Source organism: Hemitrygon akajei, chromosome 1 (genome assembly GCF_048418815.1).
Source record: "Hemitrygon akajei chromosome 1, sHemAka1.3, whole genome shotgun sequence".
NCBI lineage: Eukaryota > Metazoa > Chordata > Chondrichthyes > Myliobatiformes > Dasyatidae > Hemitrygon > Hemitrygon akajei.
The window spans coordinates 99,710,016-99,733,388 of record NC_133124.1 but is presented as its reverse complement, the minus strand read 5'-3'; the positions used below and the strand labels follow the sequence as shown (position 1 = coordinate 99,733,388).

Below are 23,373 nucleotides of genomic sequence, written 5' to 3'. Positions count from 1 at the left end.
TTATTCCATGTTAGAAAGTGCACTTGCCATTTAATAATCAATTACCGTATACATTAACTGCAAATAATATCACATTACGATTCCAATGATTTTAAGATGGCGTTTTTGATCTGCATTTTATAATCTTGTAAAAATGCATCAAATATAAAGAGGAATGTTTTGTTCCTTTACTCTGATATAAGTTCTTACGGGCGCATAAAACATGAATAGTAACCAATCTCAGGCAACTTGTTAGTGCACACACTCCCTTGAGTTAGAGCGGACCCTTGGTTACTTGTATAGATTTCCCAGGATGGATTATTACACAGTGATCAGTGGAAGCAGGATTTGGTTACTCTTCTCTGCCAAACTTAGGTGGGTCCTCAACTTTAGTAAAGGGCTGATAACGCAATCACAGTTCAACGTTAAAAAAATAGTAACGGCCTAATCCAAATACTACACTGAGTTCCAATAAACTATGAACATACTTTGCAGTTAATACTTCAGCTGAAAGATACTGACCCTTATGGAATTTTATCAATGCATTCTGTTCAGATGCATAATGCTGTGTACGGTAACTGCTCTGCATATGATTTCAAAAACTGTAGAGAGTTGTGGACACAGCTAAACCATATCACAGAAACCAGCCTTCCCTCTATGGACTCTGTCTATACTTCTTACTGCCTTGGTAAAGCAGCCAGCACAGTCAAAGGCCCCTCCACTGCAGATGCTGTTTTTGCCTCTCTCCCATTGAGCAGATGATACAAAAGCCTGAAAGCACGTACCACAAGATTCAAGGACAGCTTCTGTTCCTCTGTTATTTGACTCTTGAATGGGCCTCTTGTATAATAAGGTGGACTCTTGAACTCACAGTCTACCTTGTTATGATCATGCACTTTACCGTTTACATGAGTCAGACTTTTCCTGTAGCTTTTGCATTTTATTCTGCATTGTTATTAGTTTGCCTTATTCTAGCTCAGTGCACGGTGCAATGATTTGATCTGTATAAACAGTATGCAGGACAAGCTTTTCACTGTACTTTGAAACATGTGGCAAAAACAAACCAAAATTAATACCACTACCAATTCTCTGGCAATGTTGGGCTTCTTTGGTACTGCACAGAACTGACCACCCTCTAACTCTGATGCAATAGTTGAACCATACTTCAGATTTGCAATGAACATTTAATGAAAAAAATATGAAAATTCAGTTTAAATTCAGGGGGGTAAAAAAAGCCAAACTTCCTTCACATCATCACTGCTTTAACTGCAGATAAACATGTGGAAAATGTCACTGTGCAAAAGAGTATACTGCTCTGAAATTAGAGTGCTTAGAAAAACTAAAAATGACAACCTATTACTTCTAAGCACAATAACAAACATTAGGTTTTCTCCTGGATCTTCCACCTTAAATTCAGAACCTTATGTAAATACATCTCCAAACATATGATTATAAGCCTCCCATTTCATCGATGATTTACTCAATATCTTTGTATGAATACATAAGACTGGCCCATCCAGCATTTACTTATTGGCAATGTGAGTTGGAAAACTGATACACGTGATGTTAATGCAAGACAAAGGACATTTGTGGGAAGAAATGTTGCAAATGCTTTGAACAGTTCAACATAAGTTCAGCAGATCATGTTTTTAGCCTGAGCTTGGATTCCATGATTGCAGGGCGATAGACGAAAAACTAGATGAAGGCCTTTCATGAGTGAAATGCGGAAAAGCATTCAAACATATTCTGTACACCCTTCTGCAAGTGGCAAGTGAACTTTTATTTCTTCCTCATTCCTGTACTATTCTTCCTTGCATCATCTAATCTTCCATGAGTTCCATGAGTTGCACCAAAAGAGAGAGGAGACATTGTAGTCAAATTAGCAGTATGTAGCTGGTGATAATCTACAATGATCTGTTTTTGAATTTTAACTATTCACTATTTTTATGAGCACACACACAAAGTGTTGGAGGAACGCAGCAGGTCAGGTTCAATGACCTGTTGGAATCAATGGTTCCTGTTACGGTTTGTAATTCCAGAAACTAATTGAAAGGGTAACACAGAAGCCAGGACATTTGTCTACTTAGTTTTTCTTACCCTTTGTTAGTGAGGTGATCATATATTACATGATGGCATAATAATGTGTGCTATTCCCATACTTCTTACGTATAACCCATAAGGAACAAAAAATAATCTTTAATCAGGCAATATATTTACAATATTACTCAAATATCACTGAAATATTCTGCTAGCTCTCTCATCCCTTCTCCTCCCTTCCCTGGTTTCCTGACCTACCCATCTCCTTCCTCTGGTACCCCACCTCTCTCGCTTTATTCCATGGTCCACCATCCTCTCCCTTCAGATTCCTTCTGCTTGAGTCCTTTAACTCTTCCACCTATCATCCTCCAGCTTCTTACATCATCCCTTCCCGAACCCACACACACATTTCCCTCATGCTTCAGCTGCCGGGTGGTACCACTCCCCTCCCCTCACCTTCTTGTTCTGTCTTCTGCCCCTTTCCTTCCCAATCCAGATGAAGGGTCTCTGCTGAGAATGTTGGCTGTTTATTCCCCCATAGATTCTGCTGGGTTTGCTGAGTACTTCCAGTGTGTGTTGCTCAAGATTTCCAGCTTCTGCATATTTCCTATGTCACTATTTTTATGAACTATGTAGTGAATGAGATAGAAAGTCACCTACTTAAGTTATCCATTGTCATTAAAAAAACATAGGTGAACACTGATGGTAGCACTAAATGTAAAATAAATACCCACAGTTTTTGCTAATTGATATCTGTTTGACAATTTTCTGTCCATGCAGGCAAATGTGAAGTCACCCATTTAAAAGAACAGAACACTTTCTGCCTGCTGAAAAGCTAGAAGCTGGAGAAGATCAATGTAATTAAGATTGTTAAAATAGTAGAGAAAGGACTGAAAATAATCAAAAGAGCTAATGGATTTAACAGGAGACACAAGAGACTGCAAATTTTGGAATCCGGAGCAAAACATGGACTGTGAGAGAAATTCAATAGCTCAAGCGGCATTTATGGGGAGAGGGAAACGGTCAGTGTTTTGGGTCAAGGCCCTGGAACAGGACTGAGGGTGAAGAGGGTATAATAGTATAAAGAGGAGAGGGAACGTGTAAGACAAGGACAATGAACTGAGAAGAAGTGAAGTGGAGTGGGCAGATGGAGCCAAGTGGGGAGGAATAGGAGTAAGGAATTGGGAGACAGAGGCATGTGGAAGCAAACAAGAAAAGGAAAAAGACAGATGGAGCCAGCTGATGGAGAAAGGGTTAAATTGGAGACAGCCTGAAGCATGATAAGTTTGGATATGAAGGCTATAGGTGCTGGAAATTGATAAGTGAGAAAGGTAATCATGGGAACCATTAGGAAAAAGAAAGAATAGGTGGAACCAGACGGGGAAGGAGATATGGTGGGTGAAGTGTGTGGATAGTAGGTGGATAGAACCAGGAGAAAGAGAGATGATATGGAAAAAGGAAAAAAAATAGGATCACAGGTTGATTGGAGTGACAGAAAAGAGAAACACAGGGGTTACACATGATTGAGTTGTACACAACTGAAGCAGAATATAAAGTAATACACACAAAATGCTGGAGGAACTCAGCAAGCCAGGCAGCATCTATGGAAAAGAGTACAGTCGACTTTTTGGGCTGAGACCCCTCATCAGGGCTGGAAAAAAGAGAAGAGGTCAGAGAAAGAGGTGGGGAAGAGGTAGAAGTATAAGATAGTAGGTGATAGGTGAAATCAGGAATGGGGGAGAACTAATGTAAGGAGCTGGAAGTCAATTGGTGAAAGAGGTAAAGGGCTGAGAAAGGAGAGGACAGAAGGCCATGGAAGAAAGGGAAGGTGTAGTACAAAAGAGAGGTGATGGGCAAGTAAGGAGATAAGGTGAGAGAGAGAGAAATTGGAATGAAGAATAGTGAAGGGAGGGAGAGGCAGCAATCACCAGAAGTTTGAGAAACCCAGTTGGAATATAAGGTGTTGCTCCTCCCACCTGAATGTGGCCTCATCATGAAAGTGGACTGATGTGTCAGAATGGGAATGGGAAGCAGAATTAAAATGGGTGGACACTGGGAGATCCCGCTTTTTCTGGCAGACGGAGGGCAGATGCTCGGCGAAGTGGTCTGACAATCTATGTCAGGTCTCACCGATATACAAGAGGCCACACTGGGAGCACCGGATACAGTAGGTGACCTCAACAGACTCGCAGGTGAAGTGTCGCCTCACCTGGAAGGACTGTCTGGGGCCCTGAATAGTAGTGAGGGAGGAGGTGTATTGCAGGTGTGTGACTTGTTCTGCTTGCAAGGATAAGTCCCAGGAGGGAGATCAGTGGGGAAGGACAAGTGGACAAGAGATTCACATAGGGAGCAATCACTGCAAAAAGCAGTAAGAGTTGAGTGAGGAAAGTATGTGCTTGCTGGTGGGATCCCTTTGGAAATGGTGGAAGTTACGCGAAATGGAAGAGATGCGGGTGAGAGCAGTGTTGACAGTGGAGAAAGGAGACCGTCTCCTTTGAAAAAGGAGGACATTTCACCAGGTTTCTTTCCTCTATCATCAATGCTGCCTTCAGCCATATTTCTTCCATTTCACACACCTCTGCCCTCACCCCATCCACTCGCCACCTCACCAGAGATAGGGTTCCTCTTGTCCTCACCTACCAATCCGCCGGCCTCCGCATCCAGCACATAACTCTCAGTAACTTCCACCATCTTCAACAGAATCCCACCACTAAGCACATCTTCCGCTCCCAACCCCCCATTTTCCGCTTTCTGCAGTAATTGCTTCCTAAGCGACTCCTTTGTGCACTTGTCCCTCCCCACTGATCTCCCTCCTGGTACTTATCCTTGCCATCAGAACTGGTGCCACACTTGCTTCTACATCTCCTCCTTCACTACCACTCAAGGCCACAAACAGTCTTTCTAGGTGAGATGACACTTCACCTGTGAGTCTATTGGGGTCATCTACTGTATCTGGTGCTCCTGTTGTGGTCTTCTGAATATCGGTGAGACACAATGTTAAGCACCTACGCTCTGTCCACCAGAAAAAACAGGATCTCCCAGTGGCCACCCATTTCATTTCTACTTCCCATTCCCATTCCAACATGTCAGTCCATGGCCTCCTCTACTGTCGGGATGAGGCCACATTCAGGTTGGGGGAGCAACAATTTATATTCCATCTGGGTAGCCTCCAACCTAATGTCATGAACATTGATTTCTCGAACTTCCAGTAATTGTCACCCCCATTCACCATTCCCCATTCCCATTTCCCTCTCTCTCTTTATCTCCTTATTTGCCCATCATCTCCTTCTGGTGCTCTTCCCCTTTCCTTTTCTTCTACGGTCTTCTGTCCTCTCCTATCAGATGACTGAATGCTGATGAGATGTCGGTCTATAGATTCTGGAACACAAGCAAGTAGAGGCTATGCTACAGCAAATCAAATCCAATCTAGACTCCACATTGTGACCAATTCTGGGAACCACATTTTAAGAGTACACTATGGAAGGCATAAATTTACCAAAGTAATACATAGACTCCAGGAGTTGAAATATAAGAAAGGCCTATGTGATGCGGTTAGCATTTCCTGCAATTTAAAGGTTGCAAAGTTATTAAAGGATAATTTTTTTTAAAATGCATATTCTGCAACATATGGATTCCTGGGACAAGGGCTCATGGCATAAAATCTGGAACTAGGCCTTTCAAGAATGAAATGATGAAATTCTTCTGCGGACATGCTCCCTTGTGTAAACTCCTGTTGAAGCACGATCAATTGTTATTATTTAACCTGAAATTGATAGTTTGTTAAGAACCATGAGATGTACAGTAGGTGTAATGTGGACACAGAGCAGCCATAATCTGATTGATCAAAGCTGATATCCCCGTAGTTCAATATCTATCTTGCATTATAGAAAAGACCACATAAGTATTCAACTCTGTGTGGCTGATGCAATATAAAGCATCTTCAGGAGAGAAAGGAAGAAAATATCAAGAAATAGAGTTTTACAACATTAATGAATATTTGTAAATAATACCTTAATGCTTTGTCTAATTAATTCTACAATAATTCTAGCTGCACGAAGATAAAACTATCTTCAAAGTTCAAAGTAAATGTATTTCAAAGTACTTACAGTATACAACCCTGAGATTCATTTTCTTGTGGACAAGCTCAATAAATCCAATAAATAAATAAAAATATTGTAAAGAAGTAAAGGGGCAAGTGAAGTTATCCTTCTGGTTCAAGAGCCTAATAGTTGAAGGGTAATATTTGTTCCTGAACATGGTGGTGTGAGTCCTGAAGGTCCTTTACCACATTCCTAATGGCAACAGCAAGAAGAGAGCATGACCTGGATGGTGGTGGTGGTGAGGGGGGGGGGGGGGTCCCTGATGATGGAAACTGCTCTTCTCTGACAATACTTTATGTAAATGTGCTCAATGGTGGGGAAGGCTTTACCCATGCCGTACTGGGCCATATCCACCAATTTTTGCAGCATTTTCCATTCAAAGGGAATTGGTGTTTCCATGCCAGGCTGTGAAACAGCCAGTCCATATGCTCTGCAACACACATCTACAGAAATTAGTCGAAGTTTTAGATGTCATGCTGAATCTTCACAAACTTCTAAAGAAGAAGGGGCACTGCCATGCTTTCTTCATAATTGCACTTAAGTGCTGGCCCAGGATAGATCCTCTGAAATGATAACTGAGGAATTTAAATTCAATGACCCTCTCCACTTCTGATCCTCCGATGAGGACTGGCTCATGGATCACCAGTTTCCACCTCCTGAAGTCAACAATCAGCTCCTTGACTTTGCTGACATTGAGTAAGAGGTTGTTGCTATGGCATCACTCAGCCGGGTTTTCAATTTCCCTCCTATATGTTGATTCGTCACCACACACATTCGAGTTGTGTTTAGCCACACTGTCATAAGTGTAAAGTGAGTAGAGCAGGGGACTAAGCACACAGCCTTGTGGTACTTTTGTGCTCATGGAGATTGTGGAGGAGATGTTGTTGCCAATCCAAACTAACTGGGTTCTGCAAATGAGGAAATCGAGGATCCAGCCAAGGTCTTGAAGCTTATTTATTAGATTTGAGGGGATAATAATATTGAATGCTGAGCTGTAGACAATAAAGAGCATCCTGATGTACGCACCTTTGCTGTCCAGATGTTCCAGGGTGGAGTGGCGAGCCAATGAAATGACATCTGCTGTGGACCTGTTGTTGCTAGTAGGAAAATTGGAGCGGATCCAAGTCGTTGATCAGGCAAGAGTTGATGTGTTTCATCAACAACCTCTCAAAACACTTCATCACTGTGAATGTACCTGCTACTCATTGAGGCAGGTTATTATGTTCTTCCTAGGCACTGGCAAAATTGAAACCTACTTGAAGCAGGAGGGTACCTCAGACCCCCAAAGTGAGAGGTTAAAGATCTCAGTAAAAGCTCCAGCAAGTTGATCAGCACTGATCTTTAGTATTCGGTAAGATCCCTATCTGGGTCAGATGCTTTCCATGATTTCACTCTCCTGAAGAATGCTCTTAAGTCAGCCTCAGAGGCTGAGATCACAGGCTGCGCTGTCCTTGTAGTATTACTGACACAGTATATAGTATATATAGTATATATGGGACAACTCTTAAAAAGCAAAAACTAATTGAGAAAATAGATGTCTTTCCCTTCAGTTATTTGCAACACTCTGCACTTTAATTGAGACAGGAGACTGCTACTGAGAAGTTTCTAACCAGTGTCAGATGCATGCACTTGTGTGGCCATTGGACACTATATCATTCTGAAAGCAAGCAGTTTTTACATAGCATCAGCTGCATGTGCTTGTGTTCAAAAAACACAGATTTTTGTCAGTGAACATTGTGGAGAAATAGGCAGAAGCATTTAGGCTTGGAGATGCTAGAAATGGCCAGGAGTAAAAATGAAATTATTTCACTATTTCAACAAGTTAGGAACTACGATGAATTTGAAATTATCAACAATCATCTTGAATGTTCTAATAAAAATTAAGATGTGGAGGATGCAGTTGTCAAAAGCATTGCATGAAAGCAGATCATACCTACACTTAGAACCATAGAAACATAGAAAATCCACAGCACATTACAGGCCCACAATGTTGTGCTGTCCATGTAACCTACTCTAGAAGCTGCCTAGAATCTCTCTACTGCATATTTCTCTATTTTTCTAAGCTCCATGTACCTATCCAAGAGTCTCTTAAAAGGCTCTTAAAAGACCCTATTGTATCCACCTCTACCACCTTTACTGGCAGTGCATTCCACCTCTCTGTGTGTGAAAAACTTACCTCTGACATTCCCCGTGTATCATGTGCCTTAAAGCTATGTCCCTTCGTGTTAGCCATTTCAGCACTGAGAAAAAGCCTTTGGCTATCCACATGATCAATGCCTCTTGGTGTCTGCACTGATTTTGTTCATTTACAGTCAATCAAAAGAACACAGCAGCCTAGACTGGACGAACTGTTAGGAGCAAATAGACAGTTTTATAGTACTGTAGTAGTATTTGTAGTGTTCTAATTTGTTCTGTATTTCACTTAAATGCATAATTTGTTCTGCAGTTAAACAGTAGTTTGTCTTTTTTATACCTTTTTTACAATTTCCACGAAACCAACTAATTGGGGCAACTGCTTAATTGATGTATCCAGTTAACTGGAATTCACTGTATTGCCGATAATCATTAATACTTACATATCAATAGGGATGAATGGGGCACCAGGGAGGAGTAGAATATCTGATGGGGTGGGGACATCGAGTTCCCTCAGGAGAAGCTCATCCACCATTGGTCCCCACTTGGCATTCATCTCACACCCGTGGCTCCAATCAGCTGTTTGCCCGTGACAGTGGTCACACTCTGGTAAACTGCTTCGACGAGCGGGCTAAACCAGGAGAGGGAAACCAGTGGCTCTTAAACCCTTGGGGAGTTTGGGATTGGCTAGTCAAGCTAGCAAAGACTGGACCCAGCAGAAGGTACAGAGGTAGCCACTAGTTTGGCTCTATAGACAGGTAGGTAAACCCAGCAAGGCATTGTGGAGCACTTAGAGCATGATGTGGCACCAAAGATGTCAGAGTCCTCCTCTACATCTGTGGGTACGTTGGCAGACCTGCGGTCTGATGGCTCAGGTCATAGGGTTGTTATCCACTGACATGGAGCAGTAGTGGCTTTCAGCTGCCACCTGAGTGACTGGGCAGCGCTTTACAGGAACGCACTGCTCACCTCCATGGTAGAGGAAGGAGCTAGAAAAAGTGCCCTAAACATTGCCTGCTCCATTCATTCCCTGACCAGTTTACTGCACCTGACAGGAACCCTATCTTAGCGGTCAAAATACATTAAAGAGAAAATTAAGGACTACTCCTCTCACCCTTGGGGCGTGGCACACTGTTGGACAGAGTTGATGTTAGCAGACCTCAAAGAGAACTGCTCTAATAGTTAGCCCGATATAGCTTCATTATCACAGCCCTGAGTGAGACCCAGCTTGCAGGAGAGGGCGAACTTTGTGAAGGGGGCACGGGATATACATTCATTTTGAGTGGAAGAACGAATCAAGACCGATATGAGGCTGGGGTTGGATTTGCAGTGAAGACAGTGATCACTGGCAAGCTTGCTGGGCCTGCAAAGGGTGTGAATGATAAGCTGATGACTATGAAACTCCCATGTCGCATTGTGGGAAGCATGTCACCATCGTCAACGCTTATGCCACAACTATAACCAGCCCAGCTGATATCAAGGACAAGTTCTATGAAGAACTGCACTCTAATTCCAAAGGCTTATCGTCCCTGCTCAAACACAGGGTAGACTCTGGCAACCCTCCTGGGATGGGGTCATTGGGAAACATGTCTTTGGCCATTCCAGCAGCAGCGACTTTCTATCATGTGCCGAACATGAATTGTTGAACACCAACAATGTTTTCTGCCTTCCCACCTTTGTGGATGCATCGTCTGGACAATCAAGAGTGTGAAAATTGCTTGGTCAAACCTTTGAAAGCTGATCGACAACACTGCTATAGAGATTCTGGGACCTGTTACCAGAAAACACAAGGACTTGTTCTAAAGAAAACTGTGTCAACATCAAACAACTGCTGGGTGAGAAACATTGTCTCCATAAAGCTTTCCCCAGCGACCCTAAGTCCATCTCATAGAAGGATGCCTTCAATAAGATATGAAGGACCATACAACACAAACTGTGCCAGACACTGGATTTCTGGCTGAGCAATAAAAATCCAGGTGTATGCAGATAGGTATGCACCAAAAGAAGTCCATGGCACCACATCATCGGGATCGTCTCCTCTCCTTAGTACTGATGGGAACACGCTGATCATAGACAAAGAGAAAATTCATCGTTGGTTGGCTGAGCTCTTTAACAGTTATGTATCGTCCTTCGACCATAAATGATGAAGCCAACCCCATATACATGTCAATGAAGTACTGCGTGTTGCACCAACCTTAGCCAAGACCCAGAAAGCGATACATCAACTCTCCAGCAGCAAAGTACCTGGATCAGATTTAAACCAGCTGAGGCCCACAAAGAAGGTGGTGCAGTGCCAATAGAAGAGCTCTATTAGCTCTTCCAACTCATGTGGCAGCAAGAGATGATTCTACAGGAATTTAAACCGACAGTCCTGCGACAGCTGTTGGAAAATAACCTTGCTGTTTATCACAGGCAAGATCTTGGTCAGGTTTCTTCTCAACTGTCTCACATCACACCTCGACTGGGAACACCTACCAGAGGGTCAGTGTGGATTCCAGAAAGAGCGTGTGACCATCGAAATGGTGTTTGCTGTAAGGGAAACGTCAGTAGCAAAATGCTGACCTGTTCTCCTGATGTGTTGATCACACAAAGGTGTTTGGCACTCTTAGCAGAGAGGATCTGTGTAAGATCATGGCAAAGAATGGATGTCCAAGGAAATTCATCAGCATGGTGCAGCTATTCCATATTAGCATGCAAGCTGGAGCTCAGGACAATGGTGAGACATCCAAGCCCTTTCCTGTCTCAAATGGGGACAATCAGGGCTGCATCTTGCCACCAAAACTATTCATCCTGCTGTTTTCTGCCATGTTAACTGATGCCTTCATAGATAGTGAGGTAGGCATCAGCATCAGATTCGGCACTGATTCAACTGTTCAATCTATGGAGGCTCCAAGCAAAAATGAAGGTTATGATAGACATCATCAGAGTCTTCCTTTCTGCTAATGACTGTGCCCTCAATGCTGGATCAAAAGATGATATTGTCAGGGTCCGGTCCGGTCCGGAATCCGAGTTCCGGGTCTCAATCCGGTCCGAGGGCTCCGGACTCCGGGTCCTGCAGTTGTCCCTCCCGTCACCCGTGAACTAGTTAGGGCCCTCCTGGCTCAAGGAGGCACACCTGTGACTCATTGAGCTGCAGGTGTTTATAAGGGGCCTTGGGACAGGGACGAGGCGGGGGGATGTTTTGTTCTGCTTCCTGTTCTCCGCCGGCTCCGAACTCTTCTCTGCATTCTGTTATCCTGCCCGGGCTCAGATCTACTCCTCATCATGCTTCTCTGCCCCGTACCAGTACTGCCAGGTTGGTCCTCTCCCCCACCTTTCTTCCCATGCGCTGGTCCCGCTTCTCCGCTCGTTTGTTTTGTTCGCGCGGTCGCGCTGTCTGCTGGCTTTTCACGATTTTCCTGTTATCATGGTTGTTATGTTGGTCACCCTGGACCTATGCCCGTTCCTACCCCTTGCCTCCTTCGGGCAGGCCCGGATGGTCTGCCGCTGCCCGGCAGGGGTTCTGCCCCGTCCTCCTCTTCCGCCCAAACCCTGGGATAGTGCCCCGCACCCGCCTAGGGGTCCGCGTCGTGCCCAGGCCTCTGGTGTTTCCGCCTGGGAGGCGGCCCTACCCAGGACATATGCAGCCCGCCCAGGGAGGGCTATCCTCTGCCCCGTCCTCCTTTTCCGCCCGAACCCTGGGATTGTGCCTCGCACCCACCTAGGGGTCCACATTGTGCCCAAGCCTCCGGTGTTTCTGCCTGGGAGGCAGCCCTACCTGGGACATATGCAGCCCACCCAGGGAGGGCTCTCCTCCAGCCTATCTAGCCACCTAGACCTGTCTACCTGCCTGCCTGAACCCCGGGAGCCCGCTCCGCTCTGCCTGCCTGCCTGAACCCCGGGAGCCCGCTCCGCTCTGCCTGCCTGCCTGAACCCCGGGAGCCCGCTCCGCTCTGCCTGCCTGCCTGAACCCCGGGAGCCCGCTCCGCTCTGCCTGCCTGCCTGAACCCCGGGAGCCCGCTCCGCTCTGCCTGCCTGCCTGAACCCCGGGAGCCCGCTCCGCTCTGCCTGCCTGAACCCCGGGAGCCCGCTCCGCTCTGCCTGCCTGCCTGGACCCCGGGACCCCGCTCCGCTCTGCCGGCCTGGACCCCGGGACCCCGCTCCGCTCTGCCGGCCTGAACCCCGGGAGCCCGCTCCACTCTGCCTGCCTGAACCCCGGGAGCCCGCTCCGCTCTGCCTGCCTGAACCCCGGGAGCCCGCACTGCCTGCCTGCCTGAACCCCGGGAGCCCGCTCCGCTCTGCCTGCCTGAACCCCGGGAGCCCGCTCCGCTCTGCCTGCCTGAACCCCGGGAGCCCGCTCCGCTCTGCCTGCCTGAACTCCGGGAGCCCGCTCCGCTCTGCCTGCCTGAACCCCGGGAGCCCGCTCCGCTCTGCCTGCCTGAACCCCGGGAGCCCGCTCCGCTCTGCCTGCCTGAACCCCGGGAGCCCGCTCCGCTCTGCCTGCCTGAACCCCGGGAGCCCGCTCCGCTCTGCCTGCCTGAACCCCGGGAGCCCGCTCCGCTCTGCCTGCCTGAACCCCGGGAGCCCGCACTGCCTGCCTGCCTGAACCCCGGGAGCCCGCTCCGCTCTGCCTGCCTGAACCCCGGGAGCCCGCTCCGCTCTGCCTGCCTGAACCCCGGGAGCCCGCTCCGCTCTGCCTGCCTGAACTCCGGGAGCCCGATCCGCTCTGCCTGCTCGAACTCCGGGAGCCCGCTCCGCTCTGCCTGCTCGAACTCAGGGAGCCCGCTCCGCTCTGCCTGCTCGAACCCCGGGAGCCCGCTCCGCTCTGCCTGCTCGAACTCTGGGAGCCCACTCCGCTCTGCCTGCCTGCCTGAACTCCGGGAGCCCGCTCCGCTCTGCCTGCCTGGACACCGGGAGCCCGCTCCGCTCTGCCTGCCTGAACCCCGGGAGCCCGCTCCGCTCTGCCTGCCTGAACCCCGGGAGCCCGCTCCGCTCTGCCTGCCTGAACCCCGGGAGCCCGCTCCGCTCTGCCTGCCTGAACTCCGGGAGCCCGCTCCGCTCTGCCTGCTCGAACTCTGGGAGCCCGCTCCGCTCTGCCTGCCTGCCTGAACTCCGGGAGCCCGCTCCGCTCTGCCTGCTCGAACTCTGGGAGCCCGCTCCGCTCTGCCTGCCTGCCTGAACTCCGGGAGCCCGCTCCGCTCTGCTTGCCTGGACACCGGGAGCCCGCTCCGCTCTGCCTGCCTGCCTGAACCCCGGCAGCCCGCTCCGCTCAGCCTTCCTGAACCCCGGGAGCCCGCTCCGCTCTGCCTGCCTGCCTGAACCCCGGGAGCCCGCTCCGCTCTGCCGGCCTGAACTCCGGGAGCCCGCTCCGCTCTGCCTGCCTGCCTGAACCCTGGGAGCCCGCTCCGCTCTGCCTGCCTGAACTCTGGGAGCCCGCTCCGCTCTGCCTGCCTGAACTCCGGGAGCCCGCTCCGCTCTGCCTGCCAGAACCCCGGGAGCCCGCTCCGCTCTGACTGCCTGAACTCCGGGAGCCCGCTCCGCTCTGCCGGCCCGAACTCCGGGAGCCCGCTCCGCTCTGCCTGCCTGAACTCCGGGAGCCCGCTCCGCTCTGCCTGCCTGAACCCCGGGAGCCCGCTCCGCTCTGCCTGCCTGCCTGAACTCCGGGAGCCCGCTCCGCTCTGCCTGCCTGCCTGAACCCTGGGAGCCCGCTCCGCTCTGCCTGCCTGAACTCTGGGAGCCCGCTCCGCTCCGCCTGCCTGAACCCCGGGAGCCCGCTCCGCTCTGCCTGCCTGAACTCCGGGAGCCCGCTCCGCTCTGCCTGCCAGAACCCCGGGAGCCCGCTCCGCTCTGCCTGCCTGAACCCCGGGAGCCTGCTCCGCTCTGCCTGCCTGCCTGAACCCCGGGAGCCCGCTCCGCTCTGCCTGCCTGAACTCCGGGAGCCCGCTCCGCTCTGCCTGCCTGAACCCCGGGAGCCCTCTCCGCTCTGCCTGCCTGAACCCCGGGAGCCCGCTCCGCTCTGCCTGCCTGAACCCCGGGAGCCCGCTCCGCTCTGCTTGCCTGCCTGAACCCCGGGAGCCCGCTCCGCTCTGCCTGAACTCCGGGAGCCCGCTCCGCTCCGCCTGCATGAACTCCGGGAGCCCGCTCCGCTCCGCCTGCATGAACTCCGGGAGCCCGCTCCGCTCTGCCTGCCTGGACCCCGGGACCCCGCTCCGCTCTGCCGGCCTGGACCCTGGGACCCCGCTCCGCTCTGCCGGCCTGAACCCCGGGAGCCCGCTCCGTTCTGCCTGCCTGAACCCCGGGAGCCCGCTCCGCTCTGCCTGCCTGAACCCCGGGAGCCCGCTCCGCTCTGCCTGCCTGAACTCCGGGAGCCCGCTCCGCTCTGCCTGCTCGAACTCAGGGAGCCCGCTCCGCTCTGCCTGCTCGAACCCCGGGAGCCCGCTCCGCTCTGCCTGCTCGAACTCTGGGAGCCCGCTCCGCTCTGCCTGCTCGAACTCTAGGAGCCCGCTCCGCTCTGCCTGCCTGCCTGAACTCCGGGAGCCCGCTCCGCTCTGCCTGCCTGGACACCGGGAGCCCGCTCCGCTCTGCCTGCTCGAACTCTGGGAGCCCGCTCTGCCTGCCTGCCTGAACTCCGGGAGCCCGCTCTGCCTGCCTGCCTGAACTCCGGGAGCCCGCTCCGCTCTGCCTGCTCGAACTCTGGGAGCCCGCTCCGCTCTGCCTGCCTGCCTGAACTCCGGGAGCCCGCTCCGCTCTGCCTGCCTGGACACCGGGAGCCCGCTCCGCTCTGCCTGCCTGAACTCTATCTACCTGAACCCCAGCTCTATCCTTAAATGCCATGGCATCCCCATCCTGTCCTCCCCCTAGTACTTCAGTGTCTGCGTCCTGCATTTGGGTCCATCCGGCCGTGTTCCTGACAGATATGTAGTGCTGTGCTGACAAATTCTCTGATGCATGTGCAGCTGTGGGCTTACCATCAACACCAAGAAGGCTGAAGTAATGCACCAAACACTTCCAGGGAAATCATGCATTGAGCCAAACATCACAATCAACTGTCAAAGACTCAATCCAGTGAACAGGTTCACGTGTCTTGGCAGCATACTGTCCCAGAACGTCTCATTGATGTTGAAGTAAACGGCAGGATCACCACAGTAAATGTAACCTTCGGCAGGCTTGATACCAATATCTGCAACAGAAGAGGCATAAGTCTACAGACGAAACTGAAGGTGTATAGGGCTATACTTCCCCCACTCTGCTTTACACCTGTGAAACATGGTCAGTGCACCAACAGCACGCCATGAAACTGGACCATTTCCACATAGTCTGCCACAAAAAGCTCCTTAACATTAAGAGGCAAGATAGAATCCCTGACACTGAGGTACCTACTAAGGTTGACCTGCCCAATATCTACACCATCCTGATGCAGTCCCAGTTACACTGGGAAGGCCATGTAGTTCCTAAACCAGAGCACTGGCTGCCTAAGGGACTGCTTTACCATAAACTACAGAAACAAAACTGTTCCTTTGGACGCCAAAGGTAACATTGAAAACTCCACTAGAAGCCTTCGGCATCAACACAGACACATGGGAACTGGTTCTGGTTGAGTGGCGGTCCTCCCTCCATTGTAAGTAACAAATGAGGCAGAAAAGACAATTGCAGCAGAGAGGCATAGAATAGCCCGAGGCAGTGATCCCCAACCCAATATCTTTTGAACACACTGCCAGAGGACTTTTCAAGCGTGGATCGACTTCTCTAGCCATCCGCAACTCACAGGCCCGTCCAGCCCCAATCACGGATGACTGGAGTGGTTCTCATCGTTGCCCGATGGACGGACGATCGAACGAACGTATCAATAAATGCTGTAGTTGATTAGGGAAGCTGTATGTAAGAAATAAACCACAGGGAGGCAGTATTGCCTCTTTCCAGAAAGAAACTTTATTTAAGTGCTGTATGACTTCTTGCAGTCAATCTGCCGCAAATAATGTCCATCCATCCCTAAACCATTACATTAACTACAGCTGGAGTTCATTCTTAGTGAGATTCACTGTCACCTCATATTCTTCTGCCCCTTTTTATCAAAAATAATCAATAAAATTCATTGCAATAGATTCCTGTATATTCCGACTGTAAGCAAACATCATATGTTTTAATAAATTGAATGCATAAAACGAATACAAAGTTACATTGCATAAAATGTTATAAATATTTTGAAACTATGTTCATAATGAAACAAACACGATTTATTTACAGTTATTGAATTATTTTACTCCGCGGAAATATATGGTGCCCCTCCACTGAGTGAGCGGTGCTACAATCTTGATTGACGGGCACAAAGCCCATTCAGGAAAGAAAGCAGGATAGGGGGGCGGGGACTAACCGGTGATGGACCTTTGACGAAGCTCGGAGCTGGGAAGCACTTGCCGCCTCCGAAGCTGGCTCGGCTCTTTCGCAGGGTGCGAAAAATTCGCGCGGCGATAGGTCGAACCACGTTTGCGAAAAGGTGCAGGGGTGTCCAATAGCAGCAGGGGCAGACTTTTGAGTGACACGAACAGGACCAATCAGTAGGCTGGGGGCGGGCTGGCACGGAGGCAGCGGACGGTTATTTTTGATTTCGTTTCCTCTCTTTATAATCTGCGTTGTCGCCTGAAGCGGAGAAAGGGGGGAAGGAAAGGGGGGAGATAGAGAGAAAACGAATGAGTGAGTGAGAAAATAAAGTAATAGAGGGGTTCGGGGCAGCGGTTACCTCACAGCCGTGTCTTCGGGACTGCCTTTCTGTCCTGTATTTTGCGGATTTGTGTTAATTTAAACAGCTGAGCCGCGGCATTTCACCGCCCGAGTTGGACGCTTTGGCTGATTTTTTTTGTATGTGAGGTTGGGGTGGTGGGTGGATTTTAAGTAATTATTCATTACTGTGCTAACAATTTTTAAAAAATGACCCAAGTCGCCCTTTGCTGCAGGATGGAGGATGAGAAGTATTTACCCGAGCTGATGGCCGAGAAGGACAGCCTGGACCCTTCTTTCGTCCACGCCACCAGGCTAGTGACAGCAGGTACCTTCACTGTATTTATAGACCTGGATAAAACTTTGTAATTATTCTCTTTTGGCCCCAGCTAAACTCTCAACTTGTGTTATTTATTGCAGAAAATATTGCTTGACTTAAAATATTTTTTTTCTGAAAACGATTTTTGTTTTATTCGATTCTAATGCAAAAAAGTTGCAAAACGAAATAGATTTTTGATTTTTTTTCCATTCATTTTAATGATGACTGAAGTCATTTTTTTGTTTGCATTTCCCGTCGATTCTATTGTTCTCATTGATTTGTGGACATTACTCATAATCCGTTACACAGGTTGTCTCTCTGAAATACGGGTTAACGTTTCTTTTTTTTTGGAGGTTATTTTGTTTCAGCAGTTCAGGTGATTGCGATTCATAGAATGCAGTTTTAAAATACTGCAAAACATACTTCAATTGGAAAGTCCTTCCCTATCACTTGTGTTTGTAGACTCTGTGCTCCCATCGAATCATTCTTCAGCTCATTTGCAGTGTTTTCATCCAACGATCGGCGTTTCTGTCATCGTCTTAAAGTTTTATTAAACACGTCTGTACGCACCTTTCAAAATTCAAATTGTTTAAGGAGAATAGTTACTCTTCCGAGTTCTATTTATGTCTAATATATAATACATTCCTGGCTAAGTTTCAAATTCGGAAAGAATACAGCATCGATGTTCTAATTAAAAAATCATTTTGGGCATTGCTTCTGTCACAGGTTTGTCTTGAAAGATACCTTTAAAAATGAACTGATTCATTCTTTGGTATTTTCAATGAAGGCATCTGAAGGATGGATAAAACATCTTGTACGCCAATGTCAAAAATTGTGAAGCAAAATAATTTATAATTGATGGGAAACAAATTAATAACAGAGAAATTTATAACTTCAGATATTTTAGATGACATTTTTAATGTCAGCGTTAATATTATATGTACTGACAAATTAACTACCTTCCATGCATTTCTAGACTTCACATATCCAGTGTTTGTGAAGTACACTGTTCAGCTTCAAGTTTTCATTGTCCTAAAGTATGCAGTATGATTATTAGCTTGAGATTCTACAGATGCTCTAGGTCTTGAGCAGCACACAGAAAATGCTCAAGAAACTCAGTAAGTCAAGCAGCATCTGTGGAGGGAATAAACAGTTGACATTTTGTGCCAAGACCTACCTTTTCCAATTGTGGTGAAGTTCTCTTGGAAGCGTTGACTGTTTAGTCCTCTCCTTAGATGCTCCCTGACTTGCTGAGTTCCTCCAGTATTTAGAGTGAATTGCACAATATGATTATGTAGCTTACTGATGTCACAGAACTATAAGTTATTCTTAATCTGCAAATTTAGAACAACTACTTTGCTAGAGTGGATAGATTGGCTACACTGAGTTTTTTGGGTGGGTAGAAGTATAACTTCTCAATATGCATAGTCACATTTTCTGGTAATAGTAATACCCACTTTTTTTTACACTATATCATGCAAAGCCGCTGATCTCCACTTCGCGCCATTGCATTGTGGCAGTTTTCAGAAGCTGTAATACTAGGGAGGTAACTGAGCAGCTGAATTGTTCAAAAGTTCTGCACTTAAACTTCAAAAGCTGTAGGTATTCTGACCATCTATTCTCTAAAACAGATTAATGACCTATTTGCATTCAATTTTAGATGCTTTTTGTAACTAATTATGTAAACAGGAAAGTTTGTGGTTAGCAAAAAATCTGTAATTTTCTGTTAAAAGCAATTTTATAGTATTTTGCACTGCTTTCTCCTAGATTTTTTGAACTATGTTGTGAACATGTATCATGGTTAAAATTACTATTTAACAACTTTATTTGCTGATGTTCTTGTGAAACTTGTACTTGAATTAATTTTTAAATTAATGGGTTTGGTTTGAAAGTTGGATATTTGCATTTGAAGTGATGTTGCATTTTGATATTCTGACTCCGCATACCACAGTGGTGCTTGTCTGTATGTTCGTGGTATTGGGATAAGATTGTTTTTATCTGGGGAAAAATAGACTAACTTCAAGGGAATTGTGATGATCAAATGACACATTTGCCATTAACAGTATTCCATCAAATTTTTGCAGTGTTGGATTGACAGGAGTAATAAAAAGAATTTTTAAAATGCAATTATCATTCACATTTCAATTTATTTTGATAATTTCAGTACCTGTTGACTTTTCTATGTTGAATGCGTGCTTATCTTAACCCAATTTTAGTAGAAGGAAAGGGAATTGTATCCAATCTAAACTAACACACACAAAATGCTGGAGGAACTCAGCAGGCCAGGACAGTATTTGTGGAAAAGAGTAAACAGTCGACATTTCGGGTCGAGACACTTATCCAGTCCTGATGACTCTTTTTCCATTGATGCTGCCTGACCTGCTGAGTTCCTCCAGCATTTTGTGTGTATTGCTTTGGATTTGCAGCATCTGCAGATTTTCAGGTGTTTATATCCAATCTACCAATCTAATTTTGAGCACAAAAATTACTTTTATCTATTATTTATGGAGCTGACTGAAATTGACAAGTGGTCCTTCAAGAACTTGTATGCTTTCCTGAACAGTAGATGGTATTTTGTAAGCATGTGTCAAAATAGTGTATTTAATGCTAAGAGGATCCACAATATTTGTTTTGTTGACTAATTAACAAATGATCTGTAAATCAAAGTTTATAGTGATAAGTTGTATCATGTTTTTGGCAATTGTATATTGTAATTTTGGGAGAGACTAGAAATTCCCATAAAGTGAAAACCCAACGATAAACTTATGAATGTCATTGTGCAGTCAATTGTTGATGAATGTAGAGTGAGAAATCTCTATTGTGCTTCTGATACAAACAGGAATTTTGCACTGGAGTTTAGTGCTTAAATTTGCACTGATTTAGCACTGATTATTTACTAAATTGTGCTGAATTTAGATGATGCAAATATGACTTGATATTCCTGTTGAGTGACTTGTAACGCTCTTTAAAGGCCTGAATAGTTGAAGCAGCAGTTTCAGGGTTATTGGTTTTTTTTAAGGCTTCAAAGATTTTTTGTTGACAAAAAAAGAAAAAAATTCTTCTCCCTCAATTGCTAAAATTTTCAAACATTTCATAAGCTACACAGAAAAGGTTCAGTTCATCCTGATTTTAAGTTAGTTACCCACTATTTGAACCTCTTCTAATTTAATTAAACTGTTTCATGTGGCAAACGTGTTAAGTTAAAATTTATTTCCTAAAATACTGTTTTAATTTTTTGCTTTACTTTTCAACAGATCTTTTGTTCCAAGTTTAATCCTTGTGAACACATTTTTCAGGATGCAAGTGTACTGTAAGCTTTAATATGATAAATTGGAATTGGTGCATTTCGTGCAAGAAATTCAAGTTGAATATTGCTGAAAACTGTAGGTCTAGTAATAAATGACAATGGCAGCAAGAATTGTACTTTCATGAGCAACAAACATTGTTGGAAGAACTCTGTTGTCCTTTCAGGAGCTCCATCCCGAATGCAAATAAACTGAATTATCTCTTAAATGAGAAAATGAATATGCAATGTAGGAATATACAGTGCCTTGTTTAATGGATCATGGAATGCTTGTGATCTCTCTCAAAGATTTGATAAATCCTGGAAAGATTTTGCATTTATTAGCAAGATTCTATAACATTAACTGAATTTAGGGTATTTAATTGCAGACTTTTGTTTTGACTTGAGTGAAGTGTTCCTTTTTTGAATTCCACCGTAAAATTAAATTGGATGTTCCATGTAACTGCAAAGGTATATAAACAAGAGATTCTACAAATGCTGGAAATCCAAAGCAATATAAACAATGCAGTTTTGTACCTCCAATCTGAGAGTGGGCTCATCTTTGAGAAGAAGAGATCGTAGACTGGTATGTTGGAGTGGGGATAGGAATTGAAGTGGTTGGCCACTGGGAAGTCCTGCTTTTTGCGGATGGAGTGAAGGTGCTTGACAAAGTGGTTCCCCAATTTATGTCGGGTGTCGCTAAAGCAGATAAAGCCACATTGGGAGCACCAGATGCAGTGGATTGCCCCAACAGATTTGCAGATGAAGTGATACTGGTCATCTGGAAGAATTGTTTGGACCCAACGGATTCTCAGGTAAAGTACTCATTTCCATAGATGCTGCCTGACCTGCTGGGTTCCACCAGCACTTTTTGCGTATTACTCCAAAATAAAATTGTCATTGATCTAATAGTCAATAGAAAATGAAAAATACAGGCTTAATAATTCTGAAGGCAGTCATAACGTTTATGCTATGAAGAATATAAGCAGGTTAAATGCTACAGATTTGCAACTGATTATGTGAATTGCTTTAGGATCTCAAGTGGTTTAATATTGTCCTTGTTGATCAGCCATTGTAATTCAGTCTGTTACTACAGTGAGCTCCATTTAATTGAGGCAAGTACGCTTTGGCCCAATTAAGTGGCTGCCCCAGTTAGCTGAAGTTTTGAGGAAATGGCTAGAAAGGTATAAAAAAGATAAATTGCCATATAACTGAGTGACAAATGATGTATTTAAATGCAAATTGGAAAGCTATCAAATCACAAAGAAGAGAAAATCTGCAGATGCTGGAAGTCCAAGCAACACACACAAAATGCTAGAGGAACTCAGCAGGCCAGGCAGTATCTATGGGGGAAAAAGTATAGTTCCCCCCCCCCCCCTTCACCATTCCCCATCCCCTTGTCCCTCTCTCATGTTATCTCCTTGCCCGCCCATCACCTCCCTCTGGTGCTCCTCTCCTTCCCACCCCACCCCCCTTTTCTTTCTTCCTTCCATGGCCTTCTGTCTGTCTCTTTCACCAATCAACTTCCTAGCTCTTTGCTTCATTCCTCCCCCTCCAAGTTTCACCTATCGCCTAGTGTTTTTCCCTCCCCTTCCCCCGCCTTTCAAATCTCCTCAGCTTTTTTTCTCCAGTCCTGCCGAAGGGTTTCAGCTTAAAACATTGACTCTACTTTTTTCCATTGATGCTAACTGGCCTGCTGAGTTCCTCCAGCATTGTGTGTTGCTAGAACACTATTGATACTATAGCACTATTAAACTTCATTCCTAAAAGTTGCTGATGGAGGAATTCAACCCGTGTACGCTGCCGTATTCTTTTGATTGATAGTAAATGGAACAAAATTAGCACGGACACCTAGAACAGATAATAGACTGCCTTCATACAATGTTTTTGACAATTGCATCCTTCAGATCTTCATTTCTATTGTAACATTCAAGATAATTGTTGATACTTTCAAATTCTTCATAGTTCCTAACTTGCTGAAATAATGAAATTGTTTCATTTTCACTCCTGGATGTTTCTGGCACCTTCAAGCCTGAATGCTTGAAACCACATTGAGCAAAACAATTCTGAATTGTCTTACTGCTTATTTCTTGTCACCTATCAGTGACAAAAAACAATGCTTTTTGAATACAAATACACAACTGACAGTATTTTAAAAACTTTGCTCTAAGCACTGTGTAGTGTCAAATGGCCACCCGTGTATGCAACTGATACTAGTTGGAAACTGTTCAGTAACGGTTTCCTGACCCAATTAAGAGGCATAGTATCCCAAATAACCAAAGGAAATCCTAGCTATTTTCTTAATTAGTTTTTGTTCTTTGAGTTGTCCCAAATAAGTGGCTGCCGAGGAACCAAATAACTGGAATCCACTATATTTTCTTTAAAGCTTTGACTGTAAGATGACAGTTTTAATACTTACTGGACAAATTTTATGTGAAGTTAGATTAAAAGGTTTTGCATAATTATTATGCCTAAGTTTGTGCTTGCTCAACACCTGCTGCGCAGATAAAAGTATAATGCGGCCAATTGTGGGTGCGGAATGTGGTGTATAATACAATGAGTTTACCATTGCTACAGAAATCATAGCTTTTCAAAGGTTTTGATATAGTTTATCTATTTTCAATATGTTAAGATGTTGATCTGCAAATCAAGAAAAATTATAGCTATACTAAATAAGAATATAGGGAGCATGAATTTTTATAAGCACTTCAGGATCTTGAAAGCTAATTTTAGATCTTTGCTGTGCAATTTGGAAATTGAGAGTTTGCTATGAAAATTAAAAGGTAGTATTGGGTTAAAATATACATGGCTGAAACTGAACAGTAGAA

At 45.9% G+C, this 23,373-nt stretch overlaps 1 protein-coding gene across 3 annotated transcripts in view; it reads left to right on the top strand.

Annotated features, from left to right (window-relative positions):
* The first annotated feature begins 16,803 nt into the window (after window positions 1-16,803).
* LOC140729044 (KH domain-containing, RNA-binding, signal transduction-associated protein 3-like) overlaps window positions 16,804-23,373 on the top strand; it is a 210,130-nt gene continuing 203,560 nt past the window's right edge. For all 3 annotated transcript variants that reach the window (XR_012099244.1, XR_012099240.1, XM_073048328.1), the window contains exons 1-2: window positions 16,804-16,919; window positions 17,180-17,271. Coding sequence is in view for 1 of the 3 variants with exons in the window: in XM_073048328.1 (XP_072904429.1) it covers window positions 17,181-17,271 (91 nt within the window). In the remaining 2 variants the exon portion in view is untranslated. The remainder of the gene's footprint in view (window positions 16,920-17,179; window positions 17,272-23,373) is intronic.